This window comes from Podarcis filfolensis (genome assembly GCF_964270895.1).
Source record: "Podarcis filfolensis genome assembly, chromosome: 12".
In the NCBI taxonomy this organism is placed as follows: domain Eukaryota; kingdom Metazoa; phylum Chordata; class Lepidosauria; order Squamata; family Lacertidae; genus Podarcis; species Podarcis filfolensis.
Window position 1 is genome coordinate 26,181,180 of NC_139614.1, and position 22,715 is coordinate 26,203,894.

Consider the following 22,715-nt stretch of genomic DNA (forward strand, 5'->3'; position numbering starts at 1 on the left):
AAATGGGTTGCTACCTCTGGTGTAAATACTAACCCTAGCACACCTTGGAGAGAAAGGGTAAACTAAATTTACTCCAAAGAAAATGCAACAAGAAGAGTGCAATATCCGAACCTGGATTCTTTTAAGACCAGGCCTTCTCTTTTCTGACCACCAACAGCCAGTTCCAGATTTCATGCACAAGAAATATCCATGGAAAAAGCTGTCTTAAGGTTTTTGTTGTTTGCTTGTTTTTAACATAAGACACCACCCTATAGAAGCTGACTGTGGAATTCTGTTTTGAAAAAACAAAGGTGCATATAATGCAATTAACAAACAATATGGAAATAAATCAAAACACCAGGCAAATAAACAACTTGACACACAGACTAATATACATGATGCTATTTGATCCATGCAAGTGGTTATTTTCACAGGAGGAAATTAGTTTGTAGCACTGGAGGATAAAGTATGTGATGGAAGAGTAAGCAAAGCAAATGGGCATGTGTAATTATGATTTATTCCTTTCCCGTTTGTGATAAGCAGTAAAACTGAACTTAATCATTTAGTACTTCAGGCGGCACTGGGGTGTAAATTCCAATCTGTTTTCAGTTCAAAACAAACATTCAATGGAAGTGCTTAAAAGCCCTGAGTGATGATAGCCACACCTCAAGCTCAGGGGGAAATAATCAAGAGATCCAGTTACAGATAGGTAGCCGTGTTGGTCTGCCATAGTCAAAACAAAAAAATTTTTTTTCTTTCCAGTAGCACCTTAAAGTTGGCAGACCAACACGGCTACCTATCTGTAACAACTTAGTTGGTCTTTAAGGTGCTACTGGAAAGAAAATTTTTTTTTTTTGTTTTGACTATAATCAAGAGAGAGAGAGATACAATTGGCTCATTTTCAGGGTTTTATGTACCTTGGAAGGCTTGGATTAACTATGCAATACATTTATGATTTCTATGTATTAGGGACAGAAAACAACCTTTTTAATACTAATAACACACATAAGGCTGTGCAACTGCATTTGCTAGTATCCACTCTTTGCCACCCTTACCTCCACCATTTCTCCTTTTCTGGTTGTTCCTTTGTTCCTTTTATTTTTATCATCATCATTGTCCACCCATGGAATATGGTCCCCAAAGGTTGCTCAGAAAGGAATGGGGCCCTCTGGCTGATCAAGGATCCCCACTCCTCACCTAGTCCTTCTCACAGTCAAAAGTTTTCATGCTTCAGAGCTGCTTCCTCCTTTCTCTATTTGGATGTTCCACCATTTTTTTGTCCTCAGATCTTTAAGCATTTCAGAGGTCGAGGTGGAGGGGGGGGCGAACAGTGAGAAAGAGGCTGGCATCAAACACTGGCCATGCAAAATGCTCCTTTCTGCAAGACAGGTTTTCAAAGGCACTCTGCACTTCTTATTCAAGTGCTTCATGGAACTTCCACCCTCTCCCTCTTTGGCGTGCTATGTCCCCGCTACCCATAAAATAACCAATCTGCAAATTACCTTTTAAATGCTTTCTCAGATTCATTGGAGGTAAGCTCTGCTGCATAAAAAAGCACATCTGGGCTGCTAAAGAGACAAATGAAAAAGCAGAGAGTGGGTGGGAAAAAATTAAAAGTTGTCAAACATGCTTTCTTTGGGTGTTCAAAATAATTTCTTATTCTAATTATTACTCCACTATTTAAGGCAGTGAATCCAATTAACTCAGCCACTAATGAAAAATCCAAGGTGATATAATAGTTCCTTTTATGTATTTCTAATTGTTTCTAAAAGTTGCTTTGTAAAAGAAGCATTTTTTAAAAAAAAATTTTTAGGTTTGATGCATAGGTTACAGCTGCCTCGTGGAAGCAATATAACAATCAGTGGCTCAGCTAGGGCCCCTCTCCAGACAGTCAGTGTTTTGCAGAAGGGATTCAAGCCACAGAATTAAGACTTACACAATTAAAGTGGATGGAAGTGCTCTGTATAAATCCACTTTAAAAAGAAACTGCCTTTTTTTGCAGTTAGGAAAGTGGTGGAGAAAAGTGTTGAAAAGTGTGAAATGAATGACTGATTAACAGGAAGCTGCATAAACACCCCACAAGAAAATCGGGATGAATGCTTGTTGGTGAATAACCTTCCTGTAAACAAATCAGAGTGAATGCTCAATAAAAACCAAATATAATATATGCCTTGTGCAAATCAAATCAGGATGAATGCTCAGTAAACAGGTTGCATTATGTTTTTTTCTTGATTGTACTTTTGATTTCATATTTATAAAAACTTAAAATTAAACAGAAAAGTTGTATGGAGGATCTATGTGACTCAAGTCAATGAGTTGGATACAGGCTGCATCAAGTCTCCATTGATATAAATAGGACATGACTTTAATCCCATCGACTTCAAAATTAACAAAGTGCTATTCACTCACTCTGGATTCAATTTATTCTCTCTATAGCACTGTACTATATATAAAAAGGAATTGCATCAAGGTGAAGGTGGAAAGAAATTTCCAATCTGTGCATTTCTTCTTCCGGATTATGGCTCTAAATAATCCAACAGATACTATGCCATGCAAAACATATAAGAAGAGAGAGGTTAATGTAAGGGAAGAAATATTGTGAAGCACAGAAAGATGTAGTGACCGTCATCTTGCAACTTACTGCTTTGCGGGGGGGTTAGTAAACAAGTTTATTTTAGGGGGGGAATACTCAGAGTTACATGTGCATTTTTCCGCCCAATGGAAAGAACATTGTGCATGTGTACATGAAGAAGTTTGGGGACTGTTGCCTAAGTCAGTATTTGTGTGCAAATGTTTTGGACTACTGCCCTTAAAAAAACTACTTTGCCCACATGAATACAGTCAATATATTAAAAAGGACTAGCAATAAAGTTCCACATAAACCAGGTGGAAAACCTGAGGCCCTCCAGACACCATTCAACTGCAATGGCCAAGGGTCAGGGATGATGTAAGATGGAGTCCAACACTACTAGGAGGGCAGCTGGTTCCTCATCACTGACACTAAATCAGCTACTATCCAGACAACCACAAAGCCCATGCTGAGCTATTCTATCAAAATAGTACCTTAAGTTCATCCCTCCTGTTGCACATATCCATGAGCATGATGTAGAATTTGAGATACAGGAGCAGATTGTTTTTGCACTTCATAGCAGCCCCACCGCACAGCTGATTTGATCAAAAGAACAGCACCAGAATCCTTTACCATTTCCAGCTATGCAGTGTCCTCACCCTTAATGGCTACTAGCTCCATGGAAGAAAAGACATAAATACAATATGTGAACCTGCTTTTCCCTAAATCCAACACCATCCCCACCACCAGGTGAAGCTAGTTGCCATTTGGATAGGTGAGTCAGAGAAATGACATTGGAGGCACACTGATGAGGCCCTTCTTTCTTGGCTACTCTAGCAAGCAACAAAACACACACACTCATTCCTTTCCTCACCTATCTACCTGCCTTGCTTCCCCTTGTCTCATCTTACCTGTTATCAGCCCTCACCTGGGTCACCTGACTTCCTCTCATCTATCCAACCAACCAACCTGACATTTCACCTCCAGCCTGTGTATGACTACACTGTCTGCTCCTTGCCCTCTAGACAAAAATTTGGAGAGGTTATACATACAATAGATAAAACTTTATGAAGGGCTTATTTTTACATTTTTCTTCTTTTTCACTAGATATAATGCATCACACAGCAGAAATTTATCTGTTGCCCTGTTCTTTTAGTTCGTACATCATACCAAGGGCTTGTTGTTCTTACTGAAACTAATAATGGTCTTTATAATAACAATAAAATAATTCTTTGGGGGAAGCCATCAGTGTTTTAAAGGTATGGTGTGAATGTGGCCTATGAGATACATTTTTAAAAAAAGGAATGGGACCCAAGACAATGAAGGATATAGAGAGCAATAGAAGCAAGTCTCTGTAAGACTTACCCAACTGGCACTTCAACTTCAACAAGTCAAAACATGTGTCTGACCACAAGTTAATGCAACAAAAACTGCTGGGCATTTTCCCTAAGTTTCACGTCCCTGTCCATTGGCCATGATAGCTGGGGCTGATGGGAGTTGAGTATGGCAAACAGAGACGATGGTACTGAGTCAAAATACTACCCAAGAAAACAATCATTAGCTGCAGGAATTTTTTTATCACAATAAGCAAGTTAGCCATACCTCAGGCAAACACATAGTTCCTGTTACAAATCTGTTATTCCCACAACATTCAAACTCTATAAAACTAGGCATTTCCCCCCCCCCAAAAAAAAAAACCACAAAAAAGTTGTGTGTTCACTGGTTGGAGGAAAATGAGGATATGTAAGGGGTGTGACTACAGCCATAGAAGTTTTATCAATTTGGGAGCAATCCTCCATTAGTGTGGAAAGAAAAACCCCACACAGTCTCTGTAATAACTGTGACACGTGACAGGTGCAGACAATCAACGACAAACTCGCGCCTAAAAACATTGGATCAAACGGCAACTACACCACAATAAAGAGCAAATGCAGAGAGGCCCTCAGAGTCTGCCCCCTCCCATAAATATTGAGATCATTTGCAAAACAAATTAAAATAAAAACTCTTAATATTTCCCAACATGTTTATTATCTACATCGGGGTGAGAAACCTTTTTGGTCCCATAGGTCAACTCTTTTATCAGGTTCTGCCTCACTGACCAATTCTGAAAGTTGGGTGGGTTCAGAACCTGCTGCATAAAGAAAAGCCATTTTACTTTCTTGGTATTGTTTAGGAAGGATTAGAGAGCACTTTCCCCTACACATACCTGATTAATGAATATATGCACCACACACTTTCAGTAGGAGTACCCTCATTATTTCTTTATGAAAAAAATATTGGTTAGTTTCACTGCACGGAAGATAATTCTCTGAAGATACCTGAAGTGATCTTTTCACTATCACCAGCATTTCTTCACAGCCTCTGCTGACATTCAGGGAGAAATGGTTGTGTGTGTGCCTGGTAAATTGTAGCATTACCACAAACTGGCATATTACATATCTGCTGGTAACAAAGATGAATAAAAACTATGAATTAACAAGTGAATGCTAGATCCTGGCTGATGAATAGGCATAAGAAAAATATACCTCCAAGCATCCTTTGTTCCCAAGCATTTCCACCTATGCAAATCCACCTGAGGACTTGAACCTATTTATTCATTTTCAAAAAGGCAAATGTGAAATGCTTTCTGAAACCATTACAAACAATGCCTGATAATCCACCCCTCCAAAAGCAAACAGAGCTTTATTTATTGCATTAAAAAAAACAACTTATTTTGATGCTTACATCTTATGCACACCGAATGGTTAAGAACATGTAACAGAAACAGGATGTAAACATTTCCTTAATGATAGCATAGTTTAGAACAAGCAAAGCAAACAACAAAACACAAGCATTTACCTCCTCCCAGTGGGATTTGGCATTTGCTTTATAGCTGCAGGAATTAGCCATTCATTTAGACAAGGCCTGGTCCCTAAAGGCTCACAGAGCTGTGTTCAATTAAATCGGTTCTGGTGTTGTTGTAAGTAAATGTTACTACACAGGAGGCCTGTTTGTTGCATCATGCAATCGAAGGAAACACTTATTTAATGGTGCACAGAAAAAATACTCAAGCAGTGTCCTTCGAGATCATCTGAGTAACAGACATACCCTTTGCTTCATTTGAGACTCACTCTTTCAAACTGTCAGTTTGCTAAGGTTGGTTGCAAACCACTGAAATCTATGGAAGTTTTGCTACTTCAGAAAATAAAACAGGAAGAATAAAAGGAACCCATCCTATTGTGCACCACTGAACGGTATGGAAGTTGCTCAAATGTAGCTCTTTGAAAGACAACAGTTCTCTCTTAAGATGTTTTTGCTTCCAATAGCTATGGATAAAAGCGTCAGTCGGGGTGGATACGCAAGTAACTTGCTGCTTTTGATACTTTCCGTGAAAAGTCTGAAAGGGGAAAGCAGATGTGTCATATACAGCTTGCACCTCTCAGTGTGAAAGAAAAAGACATTTAAAAAGGCACAACTGAATGTTCATCTGTGTTCAAAGACGGCCACATAAAATAATTATACCTTCTATGAAGTGGGCCAGAAAGAAATACTTCCCACACTTCCCAGTTCTTTTGAAATATGAAATAGTTTCATTGAAGCAAACACCACTCTTTCCACTTAATCAACCAGTGTATGTATCTTGCTTGCATTAGCATCCAAGAGAGAGAGACTCTTTTTTATATATAAAGATACTGAAGCATCGTATGGCAATACAAATACCAAACACCTGAAAATATTATCTTGCTCTACTTCTTAACATTTGTTTGCTTCCAACACTGTGTAAGCACTGATTTGCCGCCTTAACACAGGATTGCAGCCAGCTAAGTTTTGCTCAAGAGTAGACCCACTGAAATTGATAGAACTAAGTGAGGCTGCATTCACACAACAGTTTATACTCCCCCCCCTTTATGTTCTCCCTAACTGTTAATATTTGCTTCACATAGGGCTGCCTTCAAAAACTGTTTCAAAACCTCCAGTTAGCAGAGAATGCGGTTGCTCAACTGTTGACAAGTTAAAAGGCGAATAGATCATTTAAAGCAATTCTGTAATAATTAAACAGGCTGCCTGTATACTTCTGAGACCAACTCAAAGTGCTGGTTTAAATCTACAAAGCAGTTTACAGCTAATGACCCCAATATATTCTGGAAAGTCTCAAGTCACAGAACTTTATTTGAGAACATTCTCTGGGTCCCTTGCTAGAGGGAGGCTTGGAGGGGGATGACAAGGGATGGGAGCCTTTTCAGTTGTGGCTCCGCATCTGTGGAACACACTCTCCACTAAGGTCTGCTTGGTACCTTCACTGATGTATTTATAGTGCCAGGTAAATATATATATTTTCCCCAGGCTTTTGATGGATAGCAATGTTTTCACTGAGAGTATGTTTCTAGAGCTTCTATACCACTCCTTTGGGGGGGGTTGGGGAGTGCCTGACTGAGCTCCAAGAAACGACTGGATTAGCACAATAAAAAAATGGGAAGACCCACATCAGAACCTCGGTCTGCTACCGCAGAACCCTGAGTGACGTCAGCAGAGTCAATTGCTTTCCCTGTGCTCTAGATCCCCAGAGTGTTTACAAAGATGATTACACCAAATATTGCAGTGAACTCAGAGGCTACAATAATGAGAGGCCTGAAAATGTGAAGAATATAAGTTCATCCTTTTCTCAGCCTCTTGGCAGTCTAAGCATGCCAACCTTTTTTTTTTTATTACACCTGAAAGAAAGGTATTTCCCCTGAACAGTTTAATGTGTCTATTTATAGTAACTTTCCAGGATGTTCCTCATTGCTGGAACAGACATGGAATGCTCACCGTCTATAAGCAAAGAGGTTGTTTCAATATATTCATGCTTTATTAAGAATCCGAACTGAGTGAGGTCTAATAGCCTCCATTCCTCGCTATAAAAAGCCATATACCTGCAGGTGGAATTAACAGAAGTTAAACCACACTTAATGCAGATTGAATCTGCATCTTCTAAAAAAGATAATTTTACAGGCAACCAGCATGCACTCTTCATCAGTTTAAAAGAACATGGTTATAAGCAGAAGCTCCAAGCACCAATGGTAGTACTGCTCAGGTCATGTTTCAAACCACTTCTTATTGAGTTTAAAGCAGTAGCAGCCAACGTAGTGTCCCCCAAATTGTTGCTGGATTCCACATCACCCAACATCCCTGATGGTTGGCCATGTCAGCTGGAGCTGATGGGAGCACAAGAACTGGAGGGCACCATGACATTGGCAACCCTTGGTTTAGAACTGCCATCACTTCTTGCTGGATTAAAGGCCTGCTGGATTAAACGGAATATCCATTCAGTGCAGCATCCCGCTTCCCATAGTGGCCAGACATCACCTTCAGGAATCCCACAAGCAGGAGAAGAAGGCCCTGGCCTTCTTCCAGCAACTGGTCATAGCAGGCTACCATTTTAGCTGTGCATAAGCCAAAGAGTTCTATACCCACACTTCCTCCATCCAGACCAACGAGAGGCATTGTCAGTCACCATTCAAGGACATATTCTAGCCAAGCAAAAGCCCTCAAGGAGAGTGTTTGGAGCAGGGCCAAAGAGAAGTGTTTTCCTGGAGTAGAGGTGTGGCCTGGCGGCTGGATGGGGCTGGATGGGGGTACCTGGAGGCCACATTCTACTCCCAGGCCTGAGTTCATGCATCCATGAATGCACAGTTTATTACAGAGACTCATCAAATTAGATACCCAAATGAAACATAAAGCTGGTTTAAACAGTTAAAAACAGATACATACAAATATACTTCTTTCTCTCTCTCAAGAAGCCAGCATAGAATTTCAACTTATCTGCATTGAAGTCAGAATTAATTAACCCTCTTAGTAACATAAGAGACAACTTCCCTTAACCAACTTTTTAGGAGATCTTCCTAGAAGAGTTCTTAACACTGGGAGAACCAACCTTTCTATACATGCAGTGGCGTAGTGTGGGTTGTCAGCACCCGGGGCAAGGCAAGTAATTTGTGCCCCCTAACCCGTGGATTTGCGCCCCCTAACCCATGGATTTGCCCTAACCCCAGATGTTGCGCCCAGTGCGGCCGGCCCCCCCTGCACCCCCCACGCTACGCCACTGTATGCATGCATTCTGCACATTATGGTGAAGAAGAACATGATCAGCAGATTATATTGCTCCAGCCCTACACAAATACAACCATTCATTAACCATGGCCTTCTTAAATCATCCATTCAACCGTGCAGAAAGCAGCACATTAAAATGAGCAAGGATAAGTTCTCTCCTGTTCTCAGAGACAGTTAGTGTATATGGGAATGAAGCTGAGCAGATTCCATAATTTATAGGGTTATTAAGGAGTAATGGGGACAGGACTTGTTAGCGGCAGTTCTCACATACTGTAGATCTAAATCATTAATCTTTGAACAACAAGGAGTTGAGTCCTGTTTAACTCGTAATTGTCCAAAACTTTAACCTGTAATTGCCCAAACAAAATGCCTCCTTCTCCATTTCTGTCATCAATTGACTAACTATCTGTGGGCAATAAGGAGATATAACTGGCAGGAGCTGCAGAAAAATGCAAACTTAGCCACTGTTTCAGGGCATCAGCCCAAGCTTTATATTCAGGTGATTGAATACACACTTCCTAATGAATTCCCTACAATAGGTGGCAAGCCCTAAGGAAAGCAGACTGAACTATTTAGTTAGTTCACATCAACAGATCACATTCAACCACTGTTTGCTACCCAGCACTCCCTTGGCATTGTGGCCCACAATTTAATTGCTCTCACTATTTCAATTTACCCTTTTCTGCAGGCCCTCCTATCCTGAAGCCACACACAAAACAGTGTGAGTGTGGGTGTGTTGATTTATTTGCTTCACCTCCTATGCTGCTTTTCTCCATTTCTCGAAACTCCCTAGCTCTGACATCCTGCTCCCTGTAAAATCTTTGTTTGGTACATTGCAGCAGGCTGCTGTGCTACAGCTGTGGCCCACATTTCAGGAACCTCATGTGCACATCTAGCTGAAGAGACAATTTGCTTTTTTATTCACCCCACTTCCAGCCAATATGCTGCATAAAGCAGCAACATAGAGATCTTCTCAGAATTCATTTGAGTTGACAAACATGATTGCAGACATACTAAAAGCTTTCAGAAGAGTAATGTGGAATTTGTTCACGTGAAAGGTTCTATAACAGGAACAAGATGCAGTTGTCCCTTTCTTTCTTTCTTTCTTTCTTTCTTTCTTTCTTTCTTTCTTTCTTTCTCTCTCTCTCTCACACACACACATACCACTCATACTCTAAAACTCTCCCTCTTTCTTTTTTCCCTCCTCAGCCCCAGGTTAAGAATATAGAAGTGAGATGGTTGTGGTCTCCTTCTCTGAAAGGACAGCCTACTCCTTAGGTTTTGGAAAGGTGAAATTAAACATCATGAAATTGCAGCTAATTATTGATATTTTAACAACACCTACACAAATTCATAAACCAAACAGCTTGCAAGGCTCCTCGGGAACTTAGAGGAAAATAGGTCAGCTAGACCCATAAACATTCAGGTTTCTTTTATTTCATACAGTCCCAGATCACAGGAACCAGTGTGTATGCTTTTAATGCTCCCCAACTATTTTGTAACTACCACAAATTCCTTTCCTCTCCCAAGCTTACTGCAGGAGAATAATGTGTAGGTAAATATGCAAAGTTTGGAACTCCGATTATTCTTTGCTGTTCTTTTTCTAAACATAATTATATAAGCAATTGCAGCACAATGTGTTTGGCAAGAAGATTACTCTGGCAAACCTCAGCTGCAGAACGTTCCTAAATTAAACAAACGGAGGTGAAGCAAAAACTTCAATTACACTTCTCTTGCTATTTGTTCTTAAACTGATATTAAAATATTACACTTTCTTTGCTGACTTCTAGATTTCAACTGTTCGCTTAAATAGACAAGCCTTAAAAAAATTATTTTATCAACACCACATTGCGAAAACATGCACACATTAAAGCAAGGATTGGGAACCACTGCCCTTCTAGATGTTGCTGGACTTCGATTTCCCCAAACAGCATGGCCAATGGACAGGGACAAGCAGAGCTGTTGTCCAACACCTGGAGAGACACAGCTTCCCTACTCCTGAATTGAGAGGTATAGACCATTTCTTCTAACAGGTGAGCAGGCATATTCCATACTAGTAAATGAAGCTTGCATTCTACAAATAAGTATGCATTTTTGGCAACTACTGGAATTCTCCACTGTCCACAATGGGAATTGCTAAAGCTGTGACAGAGAAAACCCAACAGGTTTGCTTGCTTTCCCATACTTTAAAACATGTGTTCTTTTCCCCACTCCTTCCTACATGGCCACCTGAGGATGTTTCAAGCTTGCCAAAGAGCAGAGGAACTCTAGTACACCAATGTTTCTTATGCTTTAGATTACTCAGTGCTAAAGCGTTAGATGCTGTTAAGAAGCAGACCTCCATGTCCTGATTTTCAAGGCAAAGCAACAACAAAAATTAATTGTTTACTAGTAGAGGGTTTTTTGTAATGATAGTATGTACTGAATTTCAGCTTCCAGAATGTTTTGGGAGTACTTTAATTTTAATATCATCTCAGTAAGAAAGTCAGACCTAAGCATCTTTGATATTGCAGTGTTTATTTCCGTAGAGAGAAGTAAATGAATTGTAACTTCACACACTCACAAAAATCAAGCAGTATATACTTCATGTTATCACAGGTGTATTGTATCCCAATTTAACATGCGGATTGGTTAATCCAATCAGACTTCTCTGCACTGACTGATAAACAGGTCACAAGAAAATGTTATAGATGAGAAAATACAGATTAACAAGATGTGAAACTTGGGTTATTCAAATACACAGAAAAATTATGTTCTGTTTGTATGTTTGTGTGCCGCTTCCTTCTTCTTTGTCAACAAGGGACAAATATTGATCCTGTACATCAGCAGGAGATTAAACGAAGAGAGACTGACCTGGTTGTGTTGTTGAACTCATTGTTGTTGATGGAGAGATGAACATTTGACACAAAGAGATCAAATCACAGCAACTGTAGTTTGGTTTTCTATAAGCTCACCCAAGTTGATGCAACTCTGTGATTTCAACCTATTAATGGGGGGAAAAAATCATGTAAAACATATTATCCATACTTGTGAAAGCTATCTTTAATCATCCTGGGATCTTTGGATAAAGGGCAGTATATGAATGGAATAATAATCATCATCATCTTGCGGAATGAGACAATAGAGCCCTGATCCACCAACCCCATTGAACAAATTACAAGAGGTCCACATTGACTTCAGAGCTGGACAAGCTGCCACGCTAATTGCAACACCATCCTAGAGATGTGAAAAAACTATGATAGTGAAACTGAGGGGTGAAATTTGGAAAGCTCCGCATTTCTCTGTTGTTAGTGGTTGGATTGAAGAGACTTACAAAGAACCTATCCATATTTAATTCTTCTCTCACATGGATGCATGCAATATATAAAAGCTGGTAACTTGCAAAAGCACAAGCCCTTGGGGCAATCTGAAGGGTGCAAGCCAAATGGCTCGCATCCAGTGCCAGATTTATGTATAAGCTAAACAAGCTATAGCTTAGGGCCCCACTCTCTTGGGGGCCCCCCAAAAAATTAAAGGAAAAATAACTGGATGTACATTTCCAAAATATAAGATAAAAAACATATAGAATAAAACCTACATATAGCAACAGTGTTTTCTGTTGTGTAGGCTCCTATGATGTAAATAATGGGCCCCACCTGCTTGCCTGCTTCCTAAAATATCACTGGTTTGCTCATTTCTATATATACTTCTTCTTAATTGTATTTCAGTTCAACAATTACTTTAACAAAATACATATTTTGTTATGTGCAAATGCCTTTAGATACCTATTAGGTCCATAAATTACCATATAGCATATATTCAACACAAAAAACAGTCAAAACAAAAAAAAATTTTCTTTCCAGTAGCACCTTAAAGACCAACTAAGTTAGTTCTTGGTATGAGCTTTCGTGTGCATGCACACTTCGTCAGATACACGTGTGTATCTGACGAAGTGTGCATGCACACGAAAGCTCATACCAAGAACTAACTTAGTTGGTCTTTAAGGTGCTACTGGAAAGAAATTTTTTTTTTTGTTTTGACTATGGCAGACCAACACGGCTACCTATCTGTAACAAAAAACAGTGGCAGTCTGTTGTTGACAAAGGACAGCTGGACATATAAAGGACCCCATTACCTTCAGTAGCTTAGGGCCTCATCAAACCTAAATCCGGCCCTGCTCTCATCCAAGGGTAAGCAATCAGAACACAAGATGGAGAGAACATTAACGGAGTGTCAGTTCAGGCAGGATGAGGATGGAGATGGAGGAGGTGAAGAACCAAATGCCTCTAGAACCGTAGCGCTGCCCGAATTATGGAACACCCTGAAGCATGGATGGCCACATGTTTTTTGGGAGCTTACTGCTCAGTGGAAATTTACTTGATTTTTCTTGCTTTTGTTGGCTATGGTTAGACTGTTTTTGACCCATGACCTTGAGACTGACGGTGTTGACATTTTACTATTATCTTAATTGTGTTCCGTGATTTGCAATTATACAAGTTATTTGTTTATTTTATTTAAACTGCTTGGAGGTCACTTCTGGAAAAATGTGGTACAGGTGACTCCCACTTACACATGTTTGACTCACATGCAACCACATATACACATGGTGCCAGGAAATTAATAATTTTTATTTAAACTGCAGAAAGGTGCGGAAAGGGGGGAAACGGCCCCAAAAGAGTACAAAAACTAAAAAAAAAAATGTGTGAGTTGGTAAAATGGCTAGCAATCCCAGGAGCCTTTGCAATTGCAATCTGACCCACAGCCAAGCACTTTGGAGTCCCAGTCTACCCCCTTGTCATTGTTTCCACATCGTCCTCCACCAACGAGGAAGACTGAGAGCCACCATTCATGCCAGTCTGGTAAGTGCTGCTGATTTTTAAAAGAGTTTTTTAAAGGTTTCTAGAGGGTTTTTTTGGGGGGGGGTTAGGTACCTCTAACTGTTAGGTGCAGTCGTGGATGACTCTGGGGTTGTGGTGCTCATCTCACTGGCCGAGGGAGCCAACGTTTGTCCACAGACAGTTTTTCCGGGTCATGTGGCTGGCCTTGACTAAGCCGCTTCTGGTGAAACCAGAGCAGCACACAGAAATGCCATTTACCTTCCTGCCGGAGCGGTACCTATTTATCTACTTGCACTTTGACATGCTTTTGAACTGCTAGGTGGGCAGGAGCTGGGACCGAGCAATGGGAACTCACCCCGTCGCGGGGATTCGAACCGCCAACCTGGCTTTTTAGATGGTTTTCCCCAGTATATGTGATTTAACATATATGGCAGTATTCGGGAACATAACCCCCACATAAATAGGGAGTCACCTGTATATACACATACTAAATTAATAATAATAATAATGTATTAAAAATTAGGCCCAGAAAACTAAAAGCAACTTGGTAGCTACTAGGATAAAATAAAATGTGAACTCTTCCAACACGAGGCAAGTTAAATGCTAGCAAAGCACATAATGATAATGGTCTGCTTGAAAGTCCCTAAACACATCTCACATTTTGAAAATTCTGGCCCTTACAGAATATATTATAGAGGTTATCTCTGCTTAGTATAATTCCAACGCACCCAAGAATTCAGCTGCAAGCTTTGCAGAGTACTTGCAAACGAGTCTTTTTATCAATTCTTTATGCTGTTACTAATACATTTTGTGAAATTACAACTAGAAATGTGCCCAAAGAGAGATGATATACTCGCAATTATTCATTTCATACTGTGTGGAACTTGCTTTTTTTAATAAATCAAAGATTGAGGCATATCAAATTGCGCTGAAATTGAACAAGAATAATATTTTCATGGGTATTTTGAAGACTTCATTCTGCCACATTTAGCAGATTTTATACATGCATCCGAATCAATCTCACTGTTGTAACATCTTTACTTTTTGAAAGCTTCTTAGACTTGGCATATCTTAGGAAGCAGAATACTGAAACAAAAATTTGTTTAGTGGTTGTCACATCAAAATCAATCAAGAATGCACTACTGTATTGCTGAAACTTATTTACTAAAAATGTACTAGACTCTTAGACATAAAACTAGAGCCTTCATACAGACAGTGACATATGGTGGGGAGATAAATTTCTAAAAACAAAGTGTAATTCCTTCTCCATTTGTTCACAATGAAAATTAAACCCTGGGGGGGGGGAGTGAATGCTTTTTGAACATAATTATATGCTAACAGTTTTTGTTGTTGTTGTTTCATATTGTCATGCTTTCAAGAAAACCTTCACTTTTTATACATTATGGTTTAAACATGACATAGAATTCAATCCAAACCATGTCTACCCAGAAATAAGCCTGATTGAATTCAATGCGGCTTACTCCCTAGTAAATGGCATTAGGATTACAGCCTTAATTAACTGGCTTGAAAAGAAGCAAAACATTTCCAATGATATTTTCTTCATATGTCTAGCAAACTTGCTTTAAGTTGCTGAGTGACCAAAACATTGCAAAAAGAATGCCTGCCTCCCCTCTCCTGCAACTCCCTACTTCCCAAGTTTTCAAAACAAACCCTTACTTTTGCAAAGAGGGGGTGGTCAACCAGCAGTGGGTCAGGCATCCTAGACACAGGAGAAGAAGCCTCACATGTTTCTTATGGTCTTCTACAATGGGTAGGGTTTCTTGGCATGCCAATCAATGTGAAAAATTATGTCTGAAGGTAGGAAATTTTTAAAACCACTGATGCACAGATGGGAAAGAGTCATGTCTGCTGGCCTTCCAGTTGACCCCAACACTCCCATACGAATGTGTTTCACTTACAAGGTGTACACATGCTCTCTCTGCACAGTTAGGTATCCTGAAAATGCAGAATACCAAACCATGTAGAGAGAGCCTATGCACCTACAAGTTGTATTGGCGCAGGAACATGGAGCATAGGAAGCTGCCTTGACTTAGTCCATTGGACCACTGAGGTCAGTATTGTCTACACTGTCAGTGACTCTCTAGGATTTCAGGCAGGGTCTCTCCCAGCCCTACCAGGGATTGAACCTGGGATCTTCTGCAAGCAAAGCAGATGTTCCACCACTGAGCCACGACCCTGCCCTTGATCTCTGCACAGGCAGATACACTTCATCAGCTCAGACTCCCTCTAATTTGCAAAGCTGGTTATGGCCTTCTTCTCACTCAGGATGCAAACTCATATCTGGACTGTCCCATCTCAAACTGCACATCCGGTGGATCACATAATTGGATTCCCCTCCATATGAAACGAAATCCTTCCACATAAAGAACTGCCATATCATGGGAAGAAGCCTAGCAAGCCAGTTTTATCATAGAGCTCACACACATCCCACCACAGTATGCACCTATAGAAAATCATTGTCCATTCTGGTCTACAAGTTCTGCTGGATGCTCAGGTAGCAGCCTGATTTGCATGCCATGCTAAGCTAAACCATAGCTTAGGGCTTGTCCACACTTCTGTTTGTCCTGTGCTTTCTAGGCATGGGTACAAGTGGTTTTGCATTTGCCCTGCAACTTTCCCCTAGATAGCATGTTCTTAACTGCTGAATTGGAACAAACAGCAATCCACAAAAAACCCAATGCCCATTTGCTCCGATTCAATGGTAAACCACAGATTTTCAAGGGGGGGAAGCAGTGGGGCAAGCAGATGAGCCCTTAGGGGCGACACACACACTCCTGCTGATAAGATCAGTGTCACTTAGCTCTTCTCCAGGATTTCTGCTGCTGTGCTGAGCTAAACCACGCCCAGCTTAGCATGTCATTTGAAACCAGGCTCATGGTTTATCTCCCCACAGACTAACCATGAGCTTTAGCTAAGGTTTGTTCTTGGTTTATGGCTCAGAGCTTTGATCACAGGGCAACAGGGCAACAGCAGAACAACCAAGGAAAAGCAAGGCAACCACAATCGCCTCCCCAAGAGGGAGGCATGGTAATGGCCTGCGTGTAATTGCAGTCTTTTATCCTCAAATCTTGTCTACGTGGAGTAGATTGTTTTGTTTGGAGGGGATGTTCAGTGAATTGGGCCTCCACCTATTGCCTCACATGATACAGCCAAAACAGACCTATCTCAATTTATATGTAATTTCTGTTATTGTTTAGATTACTATTAGGAGGCAGGCATGATGCTGGCACTGGGGGAGGAAGAAAGGGAAACAAAACCATGCTTCAGTCTGATGAACAGCCTTCATTGTGCAGCCAAAGATAATGATGATCTCCAGAGTGTGACTTACAATGCAGTCTGATAAACTGGCAAATTAGCTTCCAAATAGAGGTTGACAAAATGAAATCCATAGTTATCCATGAAGATGAGACACACACACACCAAAAAAAAATCTGATGAAGTGGATTCCAGTCTATAAAAGCTTATGCTATAATAATTTGTTATTCAAAGGTGCTGTAAGACTCTCTGTTATTTGCTGCAACAGACTTAACATGCCTACCCCTCTGGAAATAAGTAAACGGATAGAAATAATGGAAATGGAAATGAATTTATATATTAAGACACAGGAAATCATGTTAAGTGACAAATGAAATGGGCCACCATTGTTTCAGAAGCTATCTGAGAAGTTAAAGAAATAAAGTTATCACAATAGTCACAAGTAAAAATTATGTATTCATATCATGATATTTTCTTCTTCTTCGTAGTAAAGACTCAAGTGATTTCCACAAACCTTAAATTAGCATCAAAATAATGAATTATAAAATTACAACAATTGAATCAACAGCATCACAACTGTTGCAGATGCTCAAGAGCTGCATACATAAATACAGCCTGGTAGGTATTTTAATGTTAAAAACATAGGTAAAGGTAAAGGTACCCCTGCCCATCAGGGCCAGTCGTGACCGACTCTAGGGTTGTGCGCGCATCTCGCTCAAGAGGCTGGAAGCCGGCGCTGTCCGAAGACACTTCCGGGTCACGTGGCCAGCATGACTAAGCTGCATCTGGCGAGCCAGCACCAGCGCCGCGCACGGAAACGCCGTTTACCTTCCCGCTAGTAAGCGGTCCCTATTTATCTACTTGCACTTAGGGGTGCTTTCGAACTGCTAGGTAGGCAGGAGCTGGGACCGAACGACGGGAGTTCACCTTTCGATCGGCAGGTCCTAGGCTCTGTGGTTTAACCCACAGCGCCACCCGCGTCCCCGTTAAAAACATACTGTGCCATTAACATGCATATAGTTATGTTACATGAATGTTTGTTAGAACAGCTCTGCAGGTGCACCAATTCAGTATTGTAAAAAATAATAATCTAAAAATAAGTTCATAACATATGCACAAGGATAATAAGGGGAAAAAATAAAGTAAAGAAAGTATATAATAAATATGGGGGGCTAAGAAGATAGATGGATGGATAGATGAAATAAAACCCATCTATCTATAAACTTGACTTTGTGAGTTATTTTGGCCCTTAGTTGATATATCATGTTGATTAACAATGCAATTTCCAATGTTTTTCTTATCCATTCAATTAACGATGGAGGATTTTATTTTTCCATATTAGCCAGTACATAGTCTTGTACCAATTAAGAGGCTAACAACAAGCTGAATATCAACTTCTCTTATTTCTGTTTACACCTAGAAGAGTTGATTTTGGATTTCTGAATAAAATACTCATCAATATGCATACTCTCCAGCATATATGCCTTTATTTTCCTAACTCTAGTTTAGAGGTTGGCAATCCAGCAGGCAACAATCTAATTTTATACAGCTTCTTGTGTTCCCTCCCACCAGCACACCCTGAGAGTGTGCAAAATGTCCGGTTAATGTACAAAATCCTATCAATGCATTCACATTCCCCAAGACCTGTTGGGAGATTGTACAGTGGGAAATGTGTGCAATTCCCTCTTCAGAGACAGATTATGTGCACATTCTCCATGAGCTGTGGTGTATGCACACAATGGCTGGTTGTTATATACCGTATTTTTCGCCCTATAGGACGCACTGGCCCATAGGGCGCACCTAGTTTTTTGGGGGGGAAATAAAGAAAAGAAAAAATTATTTCCCACCCCAGCCCCCAAAACAGGCTGCTATCCGCAAGCCTTTGGAGTCCAGAGGGAACTCCCACCGCGCTCAGAAGGCTTGCGGATAGTTGCCCGAAGCCCGGGGAGCCCAGCTCTGCGCTGCGGAGCGCACCCCTGGCTTCGGGCTGCAGGCTGCTGCCCGCAAGCCTTGGGAGCCCGGCGGGAACAAGGCTTGCAGACATCTGCCCGAAGCCCGGGGTGCGCTGCGGAGCGCTCCCCGGGTTTCGGGCTGCAGGCTGCTGTCTGCAAGCCTTGGGAGCCCGGTGGGAACTCCCGCCGGGCTCCCAAGGCTTGCGGATAGCTTCCTGAAGCCTGGAGAGCGAGAAGGGCCGGTGCGCACCGACCCCTCTCGCTCTCCAGGCTTCAGCGAAAGCCTGCATTCGCCCCATAGGACGCACACACATTTCCCCTTCATTTTTGGAGGGGGAAAAGTGCATCCTATAGGGCGAAAAATACGGTACATTAACTGCTCAACTCAACAGATTATGTTATGTAGATACACACATACAGCAGAAGTAACCTCCCAATTACAGTGGTACCTCGGGTTACATACTCTTCAGGTTACATATGCTTCAGGTTACAGACTCCGCTAACCCAGAAATAGTGCTTCAGGTTAAGAACTTTGCTTCAGGATGAGAACAGAATTCGTGCTCTGGCGGCGCGGCGGCAGCGGGAGGCCCCATTAGCTAAAGTGGTGCTTCAGGTTAAGAACAGTTTCAGGTTAAGAATGGACCTCCGGAACGAATTAAGTACTTAACCCGAGGTACCACTGTACTACATTTCACTTTTCCTGTTTTGCATTTTACAGAAACAACATATCTAAAATAACCTACTAAACACACAAACAAGATACAGCCAAACACAGCTAGCTGAAGCAAGAACTCTGCATTCCAAAGCACACACTCAAATCTATCACCCTTAAAGTGATTAACATATGGATTTCATTTCTCATTTTGACACCTTCCGTTGGATTTTTTCCCACTGCCTCTGTTTTTAATACTAATTAACACATAATATTTTGACCATTTACAACATTTCATCATTAGAGGGTAGTATAATATTTTACAACATTAATCCAGGTTAACGTCCATGCCAAAAAATGGAATATTTTGATAGAAGGCGAAGCAAGGTAGGTGGCAAATGTGGTGCCTAGGCTTAGAAGTCAGAACCCTGGTAAATTAGCTGTTAACAGCTGTGAAACATTTCAACACAATCCCCTCCGTTTCAGACACCAGTTTGTGTCTCTTCCACTAACAGCTACAATTGCCAAATGTGTTATTCAATTCTAGACTATAAGAAATACACAGATATGTGTCTCTTCTCGAAATAGCAAGTGTTTAGGTACAGAGGCAGAATATAATGTAGATAGGACTCAGAAGCATCACCAATTCTAAACTTCAAGAAATGGAAATGAGGTGCTAAATCAGGGGTCAGCAAACCTTTTCAGCAGGGGGCCAGTCCACTGTCCCTCAGACCTTGTGGGGGGCCGGACTATATTTTGAAGGGGAAAAAATGAGCGAATTCCTATGCCCCACAAATAAGCCAGAGATGCATTTTAAACAAAAGTACACATTCTGCTCATGTAGAAACACCAGGCAGGCCCCACAAATAACCCAGAGATGTGTTTTAAATAAAAGGACACATTTGACTCATGTAAAAACACGCTGATTCCCAGACCAGTGGCGTAGCGTGGGGGGTGCAGGGGGGGCCGGCCGCACCGTGCGCAACATCTGGGGGTTAGGGCAAATCCACGGGTTAGGGGGCGCAAATCCACGGGTTAGGGGGCGCAAATTACTTGCCTTGCCCCGGGTGCTGACAACCCACACTACGCCACTGTCCCAGACCATCCACGGGCTGGATTTAGAAGGCAATTGGGCTGGATCCAGTCCCTGGGCCTTAGTTTGCCAACCTATGATCTAAATCCTCACCCTGTATCCACAGCCCTTATAAGCTACAAGCCCCTTTGCCCATGCATTTTTCATTTGGCTGAAATGTCAAAGTTTCACAGATAAAATCTTGAAGAATAGTGGGGGAGGAGGAAGCTGCAGGCAAGAATGCTCCTCAGCCTTACACCCCACCATCTGCTACAATTTGGTACCCCCCCCCCCATAGCCCATCTTTCTACACCAGGGGTGGGCAACCAAATTTGGTCCAAGGACCAAATGCATCTAGGCCACATCCCTTACTAGCCTTGCTTCAAACTGCCCTTGAGTGTTTTTCCCTTGCTGGTCTGTGCCCTTGAACTGAAACTGTAGTTTCTGGTTGTTGGTTTTTTTTGGGGGGGGGGTTGGGTTACTGTACCCTGCCCTGTGATAAAGGCATATTCAAAATACTTTAATATTTTAAATCACATCAATACATACATACACATGCCATGTGGGAGCGTTGTTCTAATGGCAGCTTATATTTTTTTTTAAAAAAACCAACCGTAATAATTAATAATTATTTAATTTGCACAAGATTTCTCCTTGCAAAACAAAGCCTTCATTAGCAGCTGCAATATTAACGGAGCTCACGAACTCATTTCCCTTCTCAGTTAACCATTGAACACGCATATAACGTTTACAGCAATGTTAGTCCTACTCAAAGTAATCCCACTGAGAGGCTGAGTGTGACTTGCATTGGATATCACCTGTAGGCTGGAAAATCTGCTTCTTAAGAGGCACATATTAAAGACAAGAAATTGCAGCATGCATTTTTTTTCACCATGTACTGTTGGTGTTATGACAAGGTAGTATAACCTTTAACTAATCATACTTTAGCTGACAAATTCTGGAGGTATGTGTTTTTAACTAAATAATCTTGTCTACATGTGTTATTTATAGATAATTCAGCCTGTCAAGAATTATGGATGAAGAGGGGGAAAGAGCAGACTGCCTTTTTAAAAATAAAATTAAAAAAAAATCCCTCAAACTTTCATCCAAGCTATGTGAAAAGCCGATATTACCCTGGCAGACATCAAAGATTTACATTACATTCCTTTCCATTCACTGTTCAATTTTTTTTTAAAGAAATTTTTACCACCTTCAGTGAGCCTGTTCTCCCATGTGCAGTTTGCAAGATGTTTTGTCTCAGTACAGAGACCAAAAGTAAATAAATAAATCTGGATTCATCAGCAAACAATTCACAGGAGCATGTTGCTAACTTGCAGTCACATCCCACATATTTAAGGCACATCCTATGGAAGGAGACAGAAGCAGCATTGGTGAGCAGCTAGCAAAGGGGATTTCACAAGAAACAGAAAACACACTTTTCTTAACAAGACCGTAGATAGAGAGGGGGCTGACTTTACCATTACGCAGGGTGAGGCAGCTGTTCCAGGCAGCAAATACCATGGGGTGGCAACCGGACCCACATTCTCCATGAATGTCCTAAGCATGTCACCTCTATACCTCCCCGCAAAGCTAGCCTGTTCCCCTCAGGAATGGTGAAGGATTTAGACACATCCCTATGGAATTTTTCTCCAGGAACAATTCAACTGACTGTTAATTTTCATGAGCATCTCAGAGAATGTTTTACGGCAACAGGCCTGTTGAGTTTAAATTCTGATAAGATTAGCCAAGTCATCTGAATGATTATTCCATAGCATTTTTATGGTACTTCACATTTTACTGTATTGGTATATATCTCATTGTACACAACCTTGATATTTCACATGCAATATTGGTATATAAATACATTGATAAATAAATAAATAAAATTGCCAGGGTCAAACCAAGATTCAGCTGTCACTCTGGTCCTATTCTGTCTGTGGGAGAGGCAGGCACCACCTTATCCTTTGCCTCAGGGAGCAAATGTTCTTGGGCTAGATCTGAAGGAACAGCGGCTTTTCGTGGCATATACATGCCTCGCTTGCAACTCTACTAAACAGGTTTTTGCATTGTTTAAAATAAAAAGCCTTAAAAATCTGTTTCAGGTGAGAAGGAAAATGTTGTGTACTGTACCAGAGGGAGAAATTCCTCTCCTAAATCATTTTAAACTTTATTTAAAAGCTACGTCTGTCTCCAGTCTAACACATTACTTCTTTTCGATTTGAATCCCTACCAAACAAGCAATAGCTTTGAGCAAACCAAGTGTGCTGCACTGATGTACTCATGCTACTAATACAGGCCGAATGTTAAGGCTCTCCTTCTGGAAAGTCTG

General features: G+C 41.0%; 1 protein-coding gene across 2 annotated transcripts in view; it reads right to left on the reverse strand.

The window, feature by feature from the left end:
• HDAC9 (histone deacetylase 9) overlaps window positions 1-22,715 on the reverse strand; it is a 466,741-nt gene that overhangs the window by 379,972 nt on the left and 64,054 nt on the right. The window contains exons 5-6 of one of the 2 annotated variants that reach the window (XM_083578499.1): window positions 11,471-11,600; window positions 1,482-1,547 (exon numbers count right to left, since the gene is read on the reverse strand). In XM_083578499.1, the coding sequence (XP_083434625.1) occupies window positions 1,482-1,547; window positions 11,471-11,516 (112 nt within the window). In that variant the 5' untranslated portion in view covers window positions 11,517-11,600. The remainder of the gene's footprint in view (window positions 1-1,481; window positions 1,548-11,470; window positions 11,601-22,715) is intronic. The other variant, XM_083578505.1, reaches the window with a different exon arrangement.